This window comes from Notothenia coriiceps, unplaced genomic scaffold, assembly GCF_000735185.1.
Source record: "Notothenia coriiceps isolate Sejong01 unplaced genomic scaffold, NC01 NC01_scaffold00019000, whole genome shotgun sequence".
NCBI lineage: Eukaryota > Metazoa > Chordata > Actinopteri > Perciformes > Nototheniidae > Notothenia > Notothenia coriiceps.
In genome coordinates, this window is record NW_011351701.1 from 60,176 (window position 1) to 75,634 (window position 15,459).

The 15,459-nt window shown below is 41.4% G+C and overlaps 1 protein-coding gene across 1 annotated transcript in view; it reads left to right on the top strand.

The window, feature by feature from the left end:
- Window positions 1–15,459, top strand: part of foxj3 (forkhead box J3) — a 69,354-nt gene that overhangs the window by 18,755 nt on the left and 35,140 nt on the right. The window contains 1 exon segment of the mRNA XM_010778197.1: window positions 8,207–8,706. Coding sequence (XP_010776499.1) covers window positions 8,386–8,706 — 321 coding nt within the window. The 5' untranslated portion in view covers window positions 8,207–8,385.

Genomic DNA, 15,459 nt, shown 5'->3' on the forward strand with positions numbered 1-15,459 from the left:
TTTCCAGGGGGTGGTTTGAGCTGAAACATTAAGACTTTAATTGAGAAGGAAGACTGACATTAAGAGCTGTTGCCTTGGTTTTGCCGTTATCTACCTTTTTGTTTTTTTAATGAAGACGAGGCTTAGGGTAGTTGGCTGCATAATTACAGAGCTCATGTGCAATCACAATACTGAGATGCATGCTATTTTAGTTTGAGAGATTTCAAAAATAACCCTCCAAGTCCTTTGCCTTCAGGGCTGGAAAAAGTGAGGAGTCTGCCTTTTGACTGAAGGGCAGGTGAGCCGAGTTCCCACCCCTCCCTGTTTATCCCCCTTGCAATCGCTAGGAAAACAAGGGCTTCTCCCACGCTGGATATAAAGCCGTTGATATGGAAGGTATGACCCGGGTTTCGGTGGAGAGTAAAGATGCCAAAGGCTTGTTACCAGGTTACATCACTGTTGTTGTTGTGAGTGCATGTGCCAAATCTTCAGGCATAACAGGGAGCACGCTTCACGATTCTCCTCCCATTTGCCAAGTTACCATCACACTACAGGAAGATTCTTGTCATAATAAGCTCTCTCTCTCTCGACACACACGGCAAAGTTTGGCCAGCATTTAACAATCAGTGGTGTAAATATTTATTTTGGTCTGTTTGAAACCTAGTGACATTGTTATTAATGCAGCATTCATCACGTCTACTGTTCTGAGGTAGCGGATACCGTATGGCGGTTGCACGTCTTAATGGAAGTGTGTGTGGAGCTGAGCAGACGCATGCTGCTGGAGTGGTAGCCCTGGTGGATGCATGTCTGCTGTAGAAGGGGATTAATCGAGGAAATTGCAGATAAGTGCAGGAGAGTCTGGTACCTATCAACACACAGTCATGTGTGTGCAGGTGGGAGTGAGAATGTGAGCCGACGAGCCTACTCTTTTCTCAGAAAGGAAATTATGACAGTAATGCACAGGTATTTGAAGGCAACATATTCTAAGAAAGTGTCTAGGTGTTCTAGGTAGAGAAAGAAATAGGCTAGTTGAGTGTTGTATACAAATATGAATAGCATTTTGGTGAATTTGTGGATTGAGCCTATTTATTTAAGTCTGTCCTTAGATGCAACAGCAAACTCACCAAATAATAACAAATACCAATACTTTTACATCTAGACTTTATGCTAAGCTAGGCTAATTGACCTCCTGATTCTTATTTAACACACAGGCGTTACGAAGGTATCGATTTTCCTATTCACTATGAGAAAGGAAGGAAAGGCTAGTTTATCTATACCACATTTCAACTTAAGGCAATGTAATGTGATTTACAAAGATACAAAATGTTAAAAGCATAAACATCAAGTGCAACAGAAACACATTATAAAATAGCATTTACATAAATTAAGAAAGAAACAAATTTAACAAGCTCAAAAAGAATAAGAAAGGTATAAAATAAAAGCATTCAAGTTACAGTGCAGTGTAAGATATACATAGTTATTTTATTTCGGACCAAATTAAGCACTGCATCTGATTTTGTATTTTCTTTTTTCTTTCATCCCGCAGAAACACAATCAGCTCACAGGGAAACTCATGTGTGTTCGGTTAGTCAAACACAGTACAAATACATTTTGTCAGGTTTATCAACCAAACATTATGAGACAGAAATGGCAGATGAAAACATTTAGTGTGCCTCCTGTCTCCTTCCGTTAGGGATATGCTTCTTATCCTTGACTAACACTTCCTGTGGGGTGTGTTGCTGTGTCTTTAAGTATTGCTCACTACTGGGAATGCCTTTTGCTCTTGACTGAGACTTGGACTGTAATTTAAATAGTAAAATCAGTCGTATTCACCTTATTCAGTTTACATACTTCCCTTTAATGTGCCTCTTTTACTTCTGCTTCAGTCAGCGGTTCCCTCTGGGTTTGCAGAATGTCATGAAACAGGAGGCGTTTGTTTCATTCATTAAAATAAAGATTGCATGTGACAAGAGTGCAGGGATCTTATTATAGTGTATTTTGTGGCTCTCAAAACCAGTGGTTTCAAATAGTTCCTTATGTGTTTCTAATATTTGTATTTTTATACTCTTTCAGGTTTGATATTTTGGATGTGTTGGATCTCATAGATTCACAGCACATAAACCATATGCAAAACAACATAGTTTTGATCAAAGCGTTGGTTCAATCCATTCATCAATTTAGACCAACCCACTGTATTCTTTAGAAAATGCCAAGCAGTATATTTAAAGGCTACATTATCTTCAGGACAAGTCTTATACAAATATTTTTGGTCTTAAATCCTGTGGTAGCAATAGTGCGGGCATATTCAGACTGAGTCCTCTCGGCAACACACTCAACACTGCAACAGGAAATAAAATATTCAAACATTAATTGGTGGAAGTCAGTTAAACAATTGAAAACATTGCACTTTAAATGCATTAACGTTTCAATACAAATGAACCATGTTCACTCTATCATAAAGCATCAGACTGTAAGGATGACACGTTAAGAGCTTATCTTAGTTTGATGAAAGGACCCTTAGTTAATCCAGATACTTCAGACTGATCCTAGAAAGGTGAAAAGAGCCTCATGCTGCCTTTCTCATAGTGATTGAAGCATTTCAATAAAGTCAATACAATTTGCATGCCGCACCTGTATCCTGTATGCATCTATGTTTAGCAAGACTGCTGACTATGTTGAGTTACTGCTGGACAATACATTAGACAGAGGCCGTTTCTCAATCGCGAGGAAACTGGCTTCCAAGCCAATATTTCAAGGATACTACGTCATCGAGTGCCGCCGAAGGACTGTTCCAATCTCCAGCATAATTGGAATTCCACCGAGGCCGCGTCCTTGGTTTGGGGGTAATTTTGAGGCTGCACATGGGTAGACTTTGCATCCTTCAAATCCCCACAATGCTTTGCGCACGGACCAATTTCCCCAAATCTGTGGCGGAAAATGTAAGGCGGGGTCTCTCATATGACGCACACCTGCACACTTGTTAGCCTGTTCCACTCTTCGTTTTCCGAATGCCAGGAAGGATTCTTGCCTAGCTTCTGAAGGAAGTGACTCGGAAGACATGTACTACCAAGCAAGCATCTTCGCGATTGAGAAACGGCCACAGTTACGTAATAGATTCATTGATCATTGAAAAGTGGAACAGTATTATGACAATCAGCCAGGTTTTGGTTGTAGAGCCAGTTGTAAAGCTTTGTACAACATTTTACAAATCTAGTGTTACTGTAATTGAAAAAAGTGACCTAACCCACAAATAACAAAACACAACATCCTCTGTTGATGCTTCATTCTGATGTGATATTGACAGTACTTTCCAATCGTAATAAAACGGTAAGAAGTTGAATTCTAAATTCAGAAATGAGTAAAGATTTACATTCAGGGGTGTTTCTGCATTCATCGCATCATCAATACTTCATCAATACTTTCTGCATTAGGATTAAAATAAAGTAGCTGCTTATTGTCATTATATAAATTGTTTATTAAAGAAAGTCATTGTAGCAATATCCCACTTTAAGTATTCATTTTATCCCGGGCCAGCCATTTTAAGGGGTACTGAAACATTTAAGTAGTTGCTTAAGTACAGACATCAATTTTGCAATAGTGGCGATGGGGAGCAGAAGTGACGCAGTAACTGTCTTGTCATCGAGTACATACTTGCCTAACATGATGAAGTTGACGTAATCTGCTGTGTTGTGTTGAGTAATCCCTGGTTGTTACTCAGCTCATTGTCTCACTGGAGATTCTTGAATAAAAGCGCAGCCTGGCACATGTTTCATAACCAAGCTGTCAGTTTGATTGAGCCACTTCAGACTTAGAAGCTGAGACACAAAACACAATCACTGGTTTGCTGTCGGTGCTCTGTTGGCAGTGGCAACGTTGATAAATCCTGTCAAGACCTTGGTAAATTAAGATGTTACAAAAAACACTTTCATTTCCCATTCAGAACTAAATCTGCCATTAATCCCCTGAGGACAAAGAAACTTTGAGTGTTGAATAGAGCATACATTTGACCATCTTTTTCTCCCTCTCAGCCCTCAAATACTCTCCATTCTAAAAACAAATTAAAGTTGAGAAAGAAATGTCCCTTTCCTTTATTTGGCGTTGACAGTGATGGAACCCCATTTTCCTAGAGCTGGATCAAAGTGGCTGTATGTGTTTGGGATCCTAAGTCAGTTCCCTTGGGCTCGTAATAATAGCGCCTGAACTCTCAGACCTCCTCGATGCAGACTATTGCTGAGCCCCCCCCCCTCACTGCTACATCTCCCCTGGCTTTTTCTTCTAATCTTTTCCCGCCTCCTCAGTACTCCTCGCCTCACCCCCAGACCCAGTTGGTGAACACACTCCGACAGTCATCTCTGACGCGGCGGCGGTGGCAGGTCGGGGCTTGTTCCTGCTCTGACTGTCCCACTGCCTGGCAGCGTAATGAAGGCAGTGGGGGGGGGCGCCTGACTGTGATGCCCTGCTTCATCATTCCTGCCTCAGCCCGCCGAGGTTTCTCTAATTAAGACACTGGCTTGGCCCTGCAGATCATGTAGCAGCTGGATCATTAGCGGAGAGGGTCAAATGGCATGTGTCTCTGTGTAGCGGGAGGAGCTCCTTTCATCCCCCCCCCCCCCCTCCGTCAGCTCACCTCTGGTGGTCGCCACGAGGCTCTGCCTGCTACTTCTCCTTCGATACCCTTATTCATTCTGAGCATTTAGTGTGAGTTGGGGGATCACCGATCCTGACACTGAGCTGCCAGTGCACCCATTTCAATCTAATGAAATGAAATGTATTACATAGCTACAAGTAATTACTATTTTCAGTTATGATTCATCTGCATCTTTTTTGATCTAGTTGATAAATGTTAAAGAAAACCTTATAAACAACCGTTAGAGTTGTTTCTAGGTAACGTCTTATGTGTTAAAACCAGTGGATTGTCCAAAGACTTTCGATTTGCAATAACAAAAAACAGATCAACGCTGACAATCCTCAGATAAGAATAGTTGGAAGTCGGCATCGTTGTTATTTTTTCTTGAAAATGATTGAAAGGATTCATAAAATATGAAAGTGGTTATCAAGGACTTTTCTCTTGATCAATATGGTGTTTCATAGGGATGTAACGATATATCGAATATCGCGGTAAATAAATGTCTCAATACCGTCGTGAGACTGACACAATCTACCGCGATTTTTTTTAAATGAATATATATAATATATATATACATATATATATTTTTTTTTTAAACCTTTATTTAACCAGATGGTCCCATTGAGATCATCGATCTCTTTTTCAAGGGAGACCTGTCCAACATGGCAGCAAGTAGGTTACAACATGAACATAAAACAACAGACAACACAAAAGGACATGGTATTTACAGGGCTACATGTACATACCTTGAGACGTTGACAAGTACCAACAGTATATTTATATCTCGCCCTGTCAATAAGCCTCACCTTCTTGGCAAAAACTGTATTGTTTTTGAAGTGGTGGGGAGACAATGCACAGTTTTACCCACTTCTTTATCTCTCTGTCCCAGCAGTATCAATACCAAGCAAGAGAGTTTTTTCCACTGCTGGGGATATTGTAAACGCCCAAACATCCCAGCTTCTACCTGGAAATGTGGACATGCTCATATTCCTAAAAGATAACCTTGATGATGCTGAGGAGTGAGTTAGAGTCGAGTTACTTGAAAAACTAAAGTGAATTATTCTATTGCAGGGTCTGGTTATTATATTGACACTTTAAAATACTGCTATCCTACTAAAATGCGGTACAAATCAGATTTATTATTTAATAAAGAAAGAAAAATTCAAGTAAAAAAAAGAAGAAATTCACATTTTTTTCCCTTTTTTATTTTTCAATATCGTGATAAATATCGTACCGTGGAGTTTGTATCGCAATATTATCGTACCGTGAGTTTTTGGTATCGTTACATCCCTAGTGTTTCAGCTCTATTGCAAATCATCAAATGTAAATGGCTAGTATTGATGAATACTCTTAAAATGAACACTAATAATGTATGGTGGCTCTTTGAAAGGTGCTACAGACAGTCAGAACAATAAAGAAAGATCTTCAAAATGAAATGAGTTTTATGTTTCAATGGGCGGCCGTTCAAAAGGGAAAACCACTGTCATTAGCAGCGTATGACTCACCTGTGCTTCAGTTACAGGGTGGAGATATTCTATGTATGATTTGTTTGTCTTTTAGTTGGTGAGGAACTCTTCTCCTCCATTAGGCTGACTCACCGTTCCGTAGCCAGTCAGCAGCTCCGCTCATCAATCAGTCGGCTCATGACTGCAGTGGGGGGGGGGAAGTTACTTCAACGTCTTTGGCGTTTTCATCCAGGTCTCCTACCTGTGAACAAACTGCACATTTAAATGAAGGAGGAATAGAAAATAATAGAAAATAGGCTTTTTTAAAAGTAAAACTCGATCACTCGTATATCTTTGCTTATCAAAAGGTTTGGCTTTAAAACATTTGTTGTGCTGTTCTCGTTGAAATAGTACCGCTGCGGACAACTTTGATGTCAGTCAGTTGCAAAAGATTTTAAAGGTCACAAGTATTCATAGAGATAAAACCTCAAAGCTTTTGAACTGAGCTAGAAGTTGCATTCTGGGCGATAGTTTGGTGAAAATATTTTAACATGTTTATGTGGATGGCTCTAGCAGTGATAATGATACCAACACGTAATGCATAAGAATGAAATCAAGGTAACTAACTACTGTTCTAAGTACAGCCATCTCTGAACTTTGCCTAACAAAGGATACAGGCAGGATATTCAATGGGTTAAAAGGTACATGCAATTAACAGAGAAAAACATTGGATAGGAACTTTAAAGTTCTTGATGAAACCCAACACTGATTATAAGGTAGTATTTATGATCAAAGCTTGACTCCATTAATGATTTCTACCAACTACATTTGGCTTTTTGCTTCTTAAAGTTCTGGGTATTTGTAAGAGAAAAAAAAGCCTCCATCATCTGGCTCTAGCTGTGCACGCTGATGGCAGATTCTGAATTGGCTGCTGAGCACCGGCTCCCCCCCGCTGTGAGAGATCAATTGAAGGAACAACCACAAACTGCTTGTGACCAAACGACTGCCAAAGCAGTTTGCCCAATTTAGAAATATCTCAGTATTCCTGCTTCATTTCATATTGACAGCAGATGCCCATAAAATGTATGCTTTTTTCAAAACTCTTTTTGGCTCACTAATGAAGTAACATACATATTTTTTTTAATATTTGTGTGAAAATATAATACATACTCCTGAAAAGACCAACACATTTAAAGCTAATCTCACTGTGGTATAGTATTTATTAAGATTCATGTCAAAGTGGTTGAATAGTAATAATTGGGATTCCTTATACTATTTTTGAAAGATATGGTATTTGACCTATTGAGTGCAGTCAGGACTATTTATTCCCAGTGTGACAGCCAGAGTGCACACTCAAAATCGCACATGCTGACACACACACACTCACTTGTGCGAGCATGCTTAGTCAAGAGAAAAATCCCCCCACTTGTTGAGGATTTCTCGTTCTCCCGCCTGTTCTCTTTTCTCTCTCCTTCGGCCAGATTGCAGTGTCATCCTGCTCTGGGTTTTTTCTCTTTCCCACAGATCCGCGTGTTCACCTACGATTGTAACTCTAGACCTTTCTACTCTGCCCTTCTATTTTAAGCCGGGCAGGGCAGTGTGCCGAGAGGGACGGGCAGACAGGCTGTTGTGGCCCGCGCAGCCCGGCCGACACGCTGAGGGTCGACGACGGCTTTGCAAGACGACACTGGCTGGCTTGTTTACGGCAGAGGCTCCGTCTGGGGGAGGAAGGGGAGGAGGCAGGCAGGCAAGCTGGCAGACAGGGAAGAAAAGAGAGGGGGTTTACTACCCTCAAGAGAGTCGGAATTCCTCCTGAGCCATTCTCCCATTTGGCTGGCAGTTGTGAAAACAATTGCCTGGCATTTACTCTCCCTCTCTCCATGCAGATGGAGTCCCTATGAGTCAGCTCTGAGAGCAGCAAGTGGTGGAGAAAGTGGTGGGCTTGTGATCTACTGCACGGCGAATATAAGCATACTTTACAGAGACACTTGGTTTTTGATGTTGGCCAACTGTTCCGAGGTGCCTCCTAGCTTGCGTTTGTTTTTATTTTCTGCAGTATTGATATGCATAATCTTTTATTTCCAATGCTCTCCTGTTCCCTTTGTGAGATAGAAAAGCTGACTAATAAAGCCTTCTCTGTTTCCTGTTCCTCCAGAGTTGACCTACGGAGGACATCATGCTGATGAGCTGAGGGAGCCTTCATCCTCAAGCTGTCACTCGTCTCTGTTTGTTATTCCGCACCTGGTCCACTCTCCATCAGTCACCGAGCGCCAACAGCAACCACCACCACCTCCACCTTTTCCCCGCCCCCCTCCGGCCCAGCCTGCCGTCGCCATGACGTCGGAGCTGGAGAGTAGCCTGACCTCCATGGATTGGCTTCCTCAGCTGACCATGCAGGCGGCCATTCGCAAGGCGGACGCCCAGAATGCCCACGGGCCAGGCATGGGCAAGAAGAGCGCCATGCTGGATCCTAACACCACGCTGGACCAGGAGGAGGTGCAGCAACACAAGGACGGCAAGCCGCCCTACAGCTACGCCAGCCTCATCACGTTCGCCATCAACAGCTCGCCAAAGAAGAAGATGACACTGAGCGAGATCTACCAGTGGATCTGTGATAACTTTCCCTACTACAGGGAGGCGGGCAGCGGCTGGAAGGTAAGAGAAAAAGCCTTTCTTTCTAGCTGATGTAGAAGTTTATTTTCATAATAAGGGCAATTGGGTTGCATTCCGATTAAAGTGGGGCTTCAGCCTTTTTACAGACTTCCTGATTTCTTGTCAAACCAGTTTTATTCCATTGTTTTTGAATACCGAATATCCTTTTGGTTTTTACAACAGTGGATATACATTTACTCGTGAACATTCTTCTTTGGCCTTACCTTCTGAAGTAAGCTGTGGACAGCCTTTGTGAAAGAGTTGAGACTGATTTTCCTTGACTTAAATCATTGTTTTGTGGTCGCTGGGCATTTTAAATAAAGTGAGATGCTGTTGGTAATCACCATTGTCACTTCTGAGAAAGCTCAAAGAGAAACTACGAGTGCGCCAAATCACACTAAGTGCCTTACTTCTCGGAATGAAAAATGGTGCAGCGCTGAAAGAAGCATAGAAGTGTAAAACCCTGGATTAATATTCAGAGAAGTGGCCTCTATCTGTGCGAACACAGACTAAATAGCCCATTCATGGGTGGTATTATTCATTGCAGATGCCTTGATAGGAGAAGGCCATTATGCAGAAGAGAGAGCCAGTGCTGTGTCATCATCTCAAGGAGCCCATGATATACCGAGATGAAGCTATGCTGATTGCCTTTTTAAAGGGTCCAGATGGAAATTGATATTAGAATGAGTTTTCCAATCAGTCGACGTTTATTGGAAATAGAATCTTAGGCACTGCTTTATTGCAGTCAGACAAGATGTATGAAGCCCATTTCCTGGGGCGACAAGAGTGTGTGTGTGTGTGTGTGTGTGTGTGTGTGTGTGTGTGTGTGTGTGTGTGTGTGTGTGTGTGTGTGTGTGTGTGTGTGTGTGTGGCTATAAATGGATTGATTTGAGCTTGTGTGGCAGTGCCTTTTTGTAAGGAAATGAATTGTTTCACTATGCAACCTTTTGTTTCCTCTTTTGCCTTTATCAACCCTTATTAAGTTGTCAGAAACACAACAGTGTATGTGATGTCACTCTGCATGTATCCCTGCATTGAGACACAGGCATTGTCTTGATTTTGTACACCACACACCTTCTCTAGCATCCAATTGAACTATTCATCACACACTTATGGTTTTCTCTACAGATATTGGCACAAGTTTTCAGCATTTTTGTTGTTGTTGCTTTTTTAAGCGGGTTTGGGTTTGGTTGCATATAGCACTCATTGGTCAATCTGTATCATTTATGGTACTTTAAATTCTTAATGTTTCTTTGTACGAGAGAGAGTTAATCATCATGTATGTGGGTTGAAGTGGACGTTGTTGCTTGTAAGTATAACAGTGTGACTGGCTAGCACAACTAAAATAACTGTAGATAAGACGCAACATTTACTTGACACTTGAATGCATACTGTTCCCTTCTTATACATTTCAGTGTGGGAGTCCTCAGTGCAAATCAGACCGGTAGTGCTGCTGCCACTTCTGCACTTTTGTTTCTATCCATTACAGCCCAGTGTAGATGGAGCAGAAAGGTGACACATGATATTAATTAGTCTACGCTTGGCTAACGAGTGTGGCCATTCGCGTGACTTTGTTTCCTTTGTTGTCTCGTGTGGTTTTGACATGAAATCAGCTGCTGCTTTCAGTATTGCTTTATACAGGAGACACTTAAGAAATGGTTATTTTGTTAAAACCTCATCTTAAATGCCTACAAATATTTAATAAATGGCACTCAAGAATTGGAAATGTCACACTGTGTGAATTGATAACGGTTTGTTATAATATCACAGGAACTGTTTTGAAGATTTGACATTTTAGATGAGGCTGAAATCTCTATTTTCAGGATTTTTGAAAGTGTCTGGTTTATTTTGGAAGTAAGAAAGCATGCTGTTTGAAGCAGTGTTAGATCCTTTTAGGATGTATACAATTCAATGTTTGTATACTTTTTTTGTGTACCCACAGAGGTAACACCTACAGAAATATAAAATGTGGAAGTGGAAAGTGTTTCCGTTAACTGTAGGTAGTAATGTAGATTTGACATGACTGGAATAACGCCATGGGGTGTAAGAGCAAGTTATAGATTTAATCAGCATTGGTTGAGATTACGCCGCCTTCAAGTACTTTCTAGTTTAGTAAAGGTTTGCATAGATCTAGAGATTTTGGCCTTATTGTGGGCTGCAACTGTAGAAATACCTCTCGTGTAAAAAACCACATCACGTTAACCAGGATGCTCAGTACAGGAAACTCTGAAATGCGGTTTGACGATGAGCTCAAACGCTAGAGCCTGCGTCACATATTGCTCAGTTCTTGTTAATGGGGTGTTTTCCATGTCATTGTTTTTTTTTCAGATTATCTTAACAACTGAAACAATGTGTATCGACTATTTATAAAATAGTTTTATTGCATAAGTCTTGAATGAAATCCAATAGTGCTGTTTCCATACCTGGGGCGTTTGAGCGAGCTCCAACAGCCTGAGGTTAGTTCCTAATGTTTCTACGCTTGGAGAATTTTCACAACCCCATTACACAAATGATATTTTCATCCAAGTCTGTGCAAAAGCATGAGAAAAGTGTCCCTCCCCAAACTCCAGGAGGTCACTCTTGAGTTGTTTTTGACTTGAAATCCCTCACAAATGCGTCTTTGCAAAAAAGGATCACATCATTTAAACGGTATAATCATGCAACGTGCATGCGGGAGTCATGTTTCCCTGCACTGTGACATTACTATGGTATGATTCCACCTATAGTGTGACTGAGTGTGCACGTTTATAATTAGTTGGAAGCGAGCATGCCTGGGTGGGGTGAATGTAGGTCGGATGTAGTCATCGCTCCTCTGTTCCCCGGAGATGTCAGTCGCTGGAATTTGGGACTCGACACACGCATGCGTCTGTTCTGTATGATAATGCAGGCTGTGCTGGCGAGATGAGACCGGGCTAATCCCAGTACCAGCAGCTCATTTAATAATCTCAATAGAACTCCATTAGCCGGCGCTTTTAAGAAATATCAATAAGTGCTGTCAATAAAAACAGATAATTCATCAAGGTCAAAAAGTGTGAACGCTGCCTTGGAGAGTGCGGAGTATGTGCTCGGCATTTACGAGCAAGCAATTAGGCGGGGATTTTCGTAACACCCTCTCCAGCTCTCTGAGGTACTCTTGATTTGTATTTGGCAGCTCAGTCCAAGCAGTCTTTTGTGCGTTTCAGCTTGTATACTGTAGGGTGAATGGCAAGTGCGGCTTATTGAATATCTGCCAGATTCCTTAAGGATGTTTTATATACTAGGATTCCTAAACGCATATTTCCTAGAAGAGTATAGGGTTCTGCTTGCTGCATGTGTAGATTGCAGAGTACTACTTCTGTGTCTTCCTGATTTATAATTCATATCTATCGCTCAGTCCCATTCAGTCGAGGTCAGAAGAACGTTTTTAAAGATGTTTTACATTAGGTCAGTTTCATTATTTTAGAATTCCAAAGGGCATAGTTGGAATTCATTACTAAACCTTTTTAGTAAATGATGATTAGTAATCAAATGAATGGACTACAAGAGCTGAGTTATTTCTGTCCATTCTGCTGTCACACCTTTTGAGATTCTTCTCTTCACAGATACTGTATTGCGTGTCATTAAAGGACAATCGGCGGTCTCTTACTTTCGCTACAACTGTTTGTGGGGCAATTGCTTCATAAGTCATTTGCAGACGCGTGGCTTCAAGAAGCTGCAGGGGAGGGGGTATTCCCCTTGTCAGCCCTTGCGTGCATGCATCATGATGAGCAGTAGGCTAAATGACTAGCTGCACTATACATCCAAAGCTAAAGATTTAATTACAGTAAGTGTAGATGCTGATGTCTCCGGTGCATCCTAACATGACGGGGAACCAGTGTCAAGTTATGACATGCATTTGAATTATTGGTTGAAAACATTAAATCAGTCAGTTCAAATGTGGCCAAATCATCTTATGCGCTCCAAAGATAGTAAAAAGTAGTTCTTCTCATCAATGTTAAGAGCGGCAAATTAAACTTTTTACACATCAAATGAGTATTATGTGATATTAATTTGCTGTGAAACTCAGAAGAAAATAACCCGAAAATGTGTGAAAGCTTTTTTTTAAATAATAAATAAATAATGTTTTAAATGGTATTTTAACTGTATTTAAAAGTCATATAGTGAATTCATAATTTAAAGATAATATGGTGACTTCAAGATCAGTCACAAAGTCACCGTTAACAGAATATTTGTTGTCTAATAGTGGTCGATGCTAAAATAATTCGTAGTTTTCAAAAAATGTAACTATTGCCTTTAATTCTTGCTGCGTTTAAATGAACTGTATCTCAATTTTCAACAATATTTAAGCTCATGTTTTGCTACAGAAATACTTTGATACTGGAGGGGTAATTAAAGCAAACAGACTGTAAGAAGTCCTTCTCCCCGCCCCCCCCCCGATCAGCCGTCAGAAAACATGAGGCTCTGCTCACCTCAGCCGCAGAAGGAGTGACTGTGTGCCATTTCTTTTCTGGGATATTTTCTGTTTGAAAAAGTTGTCAGGAACAGTATTGAGTAGAGCCTCCACATACACTCTGAAACATTGACCCTCATCTCAAACCTTCTCGCGGCTCCTTATGGGCTCTCTCCAGGCAAAGTGTGTCAATTCCCCTCTGCATTTCTTCGAGGTGAAGAATGCCAAAGAAAATCTGGAGCAATTCTCAACCAGTTTAGAAATGTTTGAAATGTTTGCTCTTGAACTTTAACTGTAGAGGAGATTGTTGCTACTGGCACATTTTTTTTCTTTTTTACTTCTTCACTTCAACACCTGTGTACAGGAATGGAAATTAACTAAAGGAGAATGTGGGCTACTGTTGATTGCCTCACAAACATCCACTCTCCCACTGCTTTTTCACTGAAGCCCACAGCTCTTAGAGGGGAGGGAGGGGAGGGGGGGGCTGCCCTGGACCAGGCTTTGATCTCATTATAAAATGCAAATACACAGTACCCTAAACAGATCAAAGGTTCAACTTCCCATTGGATCTGAGGCTTAATAATAGCAGCCTGGAGCAGTTTTCTATTTTTGAAGAAGCGATTTGGGTAGCTACTGGTCCTCCAGGACATTATTTACTCTGGAGATAATGTTCCTGCTTCTGACTAGTGACTAGCCACAGCTCAGAACATCCCTGCTCCTGTTGCCTATTTAAATAAGATTGGTCAGGTATGAGAATCTGTGCTTCCTGCCCCTATCTCCCACCTCAAGCTTAGGTTTGCAGGGCCTGATATCTGAAAGTGTAAAATTGCTTCGGAGCAAGACTCTCTGATACCTGCATCTACTTTCTCAGCCTGTATCATCATTACACCGTAAAGCAAGCATTTAAATGTTAAGCACTTTACTCATACTGAATATTTTAGCAGCAGTGAAACATATTTAGAGCACCACTCACACCAACCGCAAGTCAAAAGTGATCCTTTTGACAAAGTTCATACATTTCTCTTTTTGTGGGTGTCATAGAAACCTTGGCTGGGTGATGAAGGTGATACAGCAGTATTTTTGTCTCATCCTGAGTTCCTTGTTAATTGTAGAGACAGCAAGTGGCTGCATACTGGCCTGGCTCTGACTTTGTCAGGTGGTAGGAGGGGTGGTGATTCACTCGGCAGCCAGTTTGATCCTGCTGTGAGGCGGGTTCTTGTGTCAGGAAGCTCCAGCCTGGCCGCCCGCCCACCAGCCTCACCTTGCACTCGCCTACCGGCGCCCCACCGCTCACGCTCTGGCCCTTAGAGTGGGCGGGGAGAGCAGGCTGGCAGGCCTTGGCACAGATACATTTTGGCAAGAGCTGCTGTCCCCACTCTCCGCTGAGTGAAGTGCTGACTGCAGTGCAGAACATAAAAGGCCTGAGGCTTCTATCGCTTCCTCTTGTGGCCTGCAGCCCTGCGAGGAGATGTTGGCTTCAATTTGACTTGAAACTGTAGCTGTCTTTTTGACAATCATAGCTATGGCCTTTTAGTTCATCCCCTATGCATGTATATTTATGCCTCCTGTTAGCATTTTAGGCAGACATTAACGGCTCCTTCCTGTTTGCTCTTTTTTGCTCAGGGAGAGGAGATACAGCGGCAGGTTGTAAACGCTGTTGACCACGGTCATCAATTGATTCAGTGAACTTCCTCCTCCGTGATAATGAGATCTGTTGAAGTCGATACCTGACTCACTCTGGGACACACCACTTGTGCTAACGGGCTTTTTCCTTCTTTCTAAGAATCATTTATGATGCAGATAATACTGGACTGTGATGGGATATGATCCCTGCACACATCCTAAGACACACGCTGAAGAAGCTCTTACATTAATCAGCTGGCATTGTTGAGGCTGGCTCTTCAGTTGGTTGTTATGGAGAATGATGAGAGGTCAAGGCAGTCATGTATGTTCAGTAGCTACACTTTCTCTCTTCCCCTGGCTAGTTAGGGCCTAGCATCTGTCTCAGTTGGATAGGACTTTGGTTATGAGTACTTTCTAGTACGCTGAACTTTTTTAAATCTGACTGACATTAATGAGACCCATACGACTCCCTAATAACTAGGGCTGCTCGATTATGGCAAAAATCATAATCTCCATTATTTGGGTCAATTGTAATTGCGATTATTAAATGCGATTATTCATTGACTTTGAAAACATCAATTTATTGGAGAAAAAAAAATGTGAACAGTATGTTTTTAACAATTGATTACCCTGAACTTTAAGTATAATTCAACTTAAAAAGAAAAAAAGAAAACAATTATTATTAAAAAAAAAAAGAAAAAAAA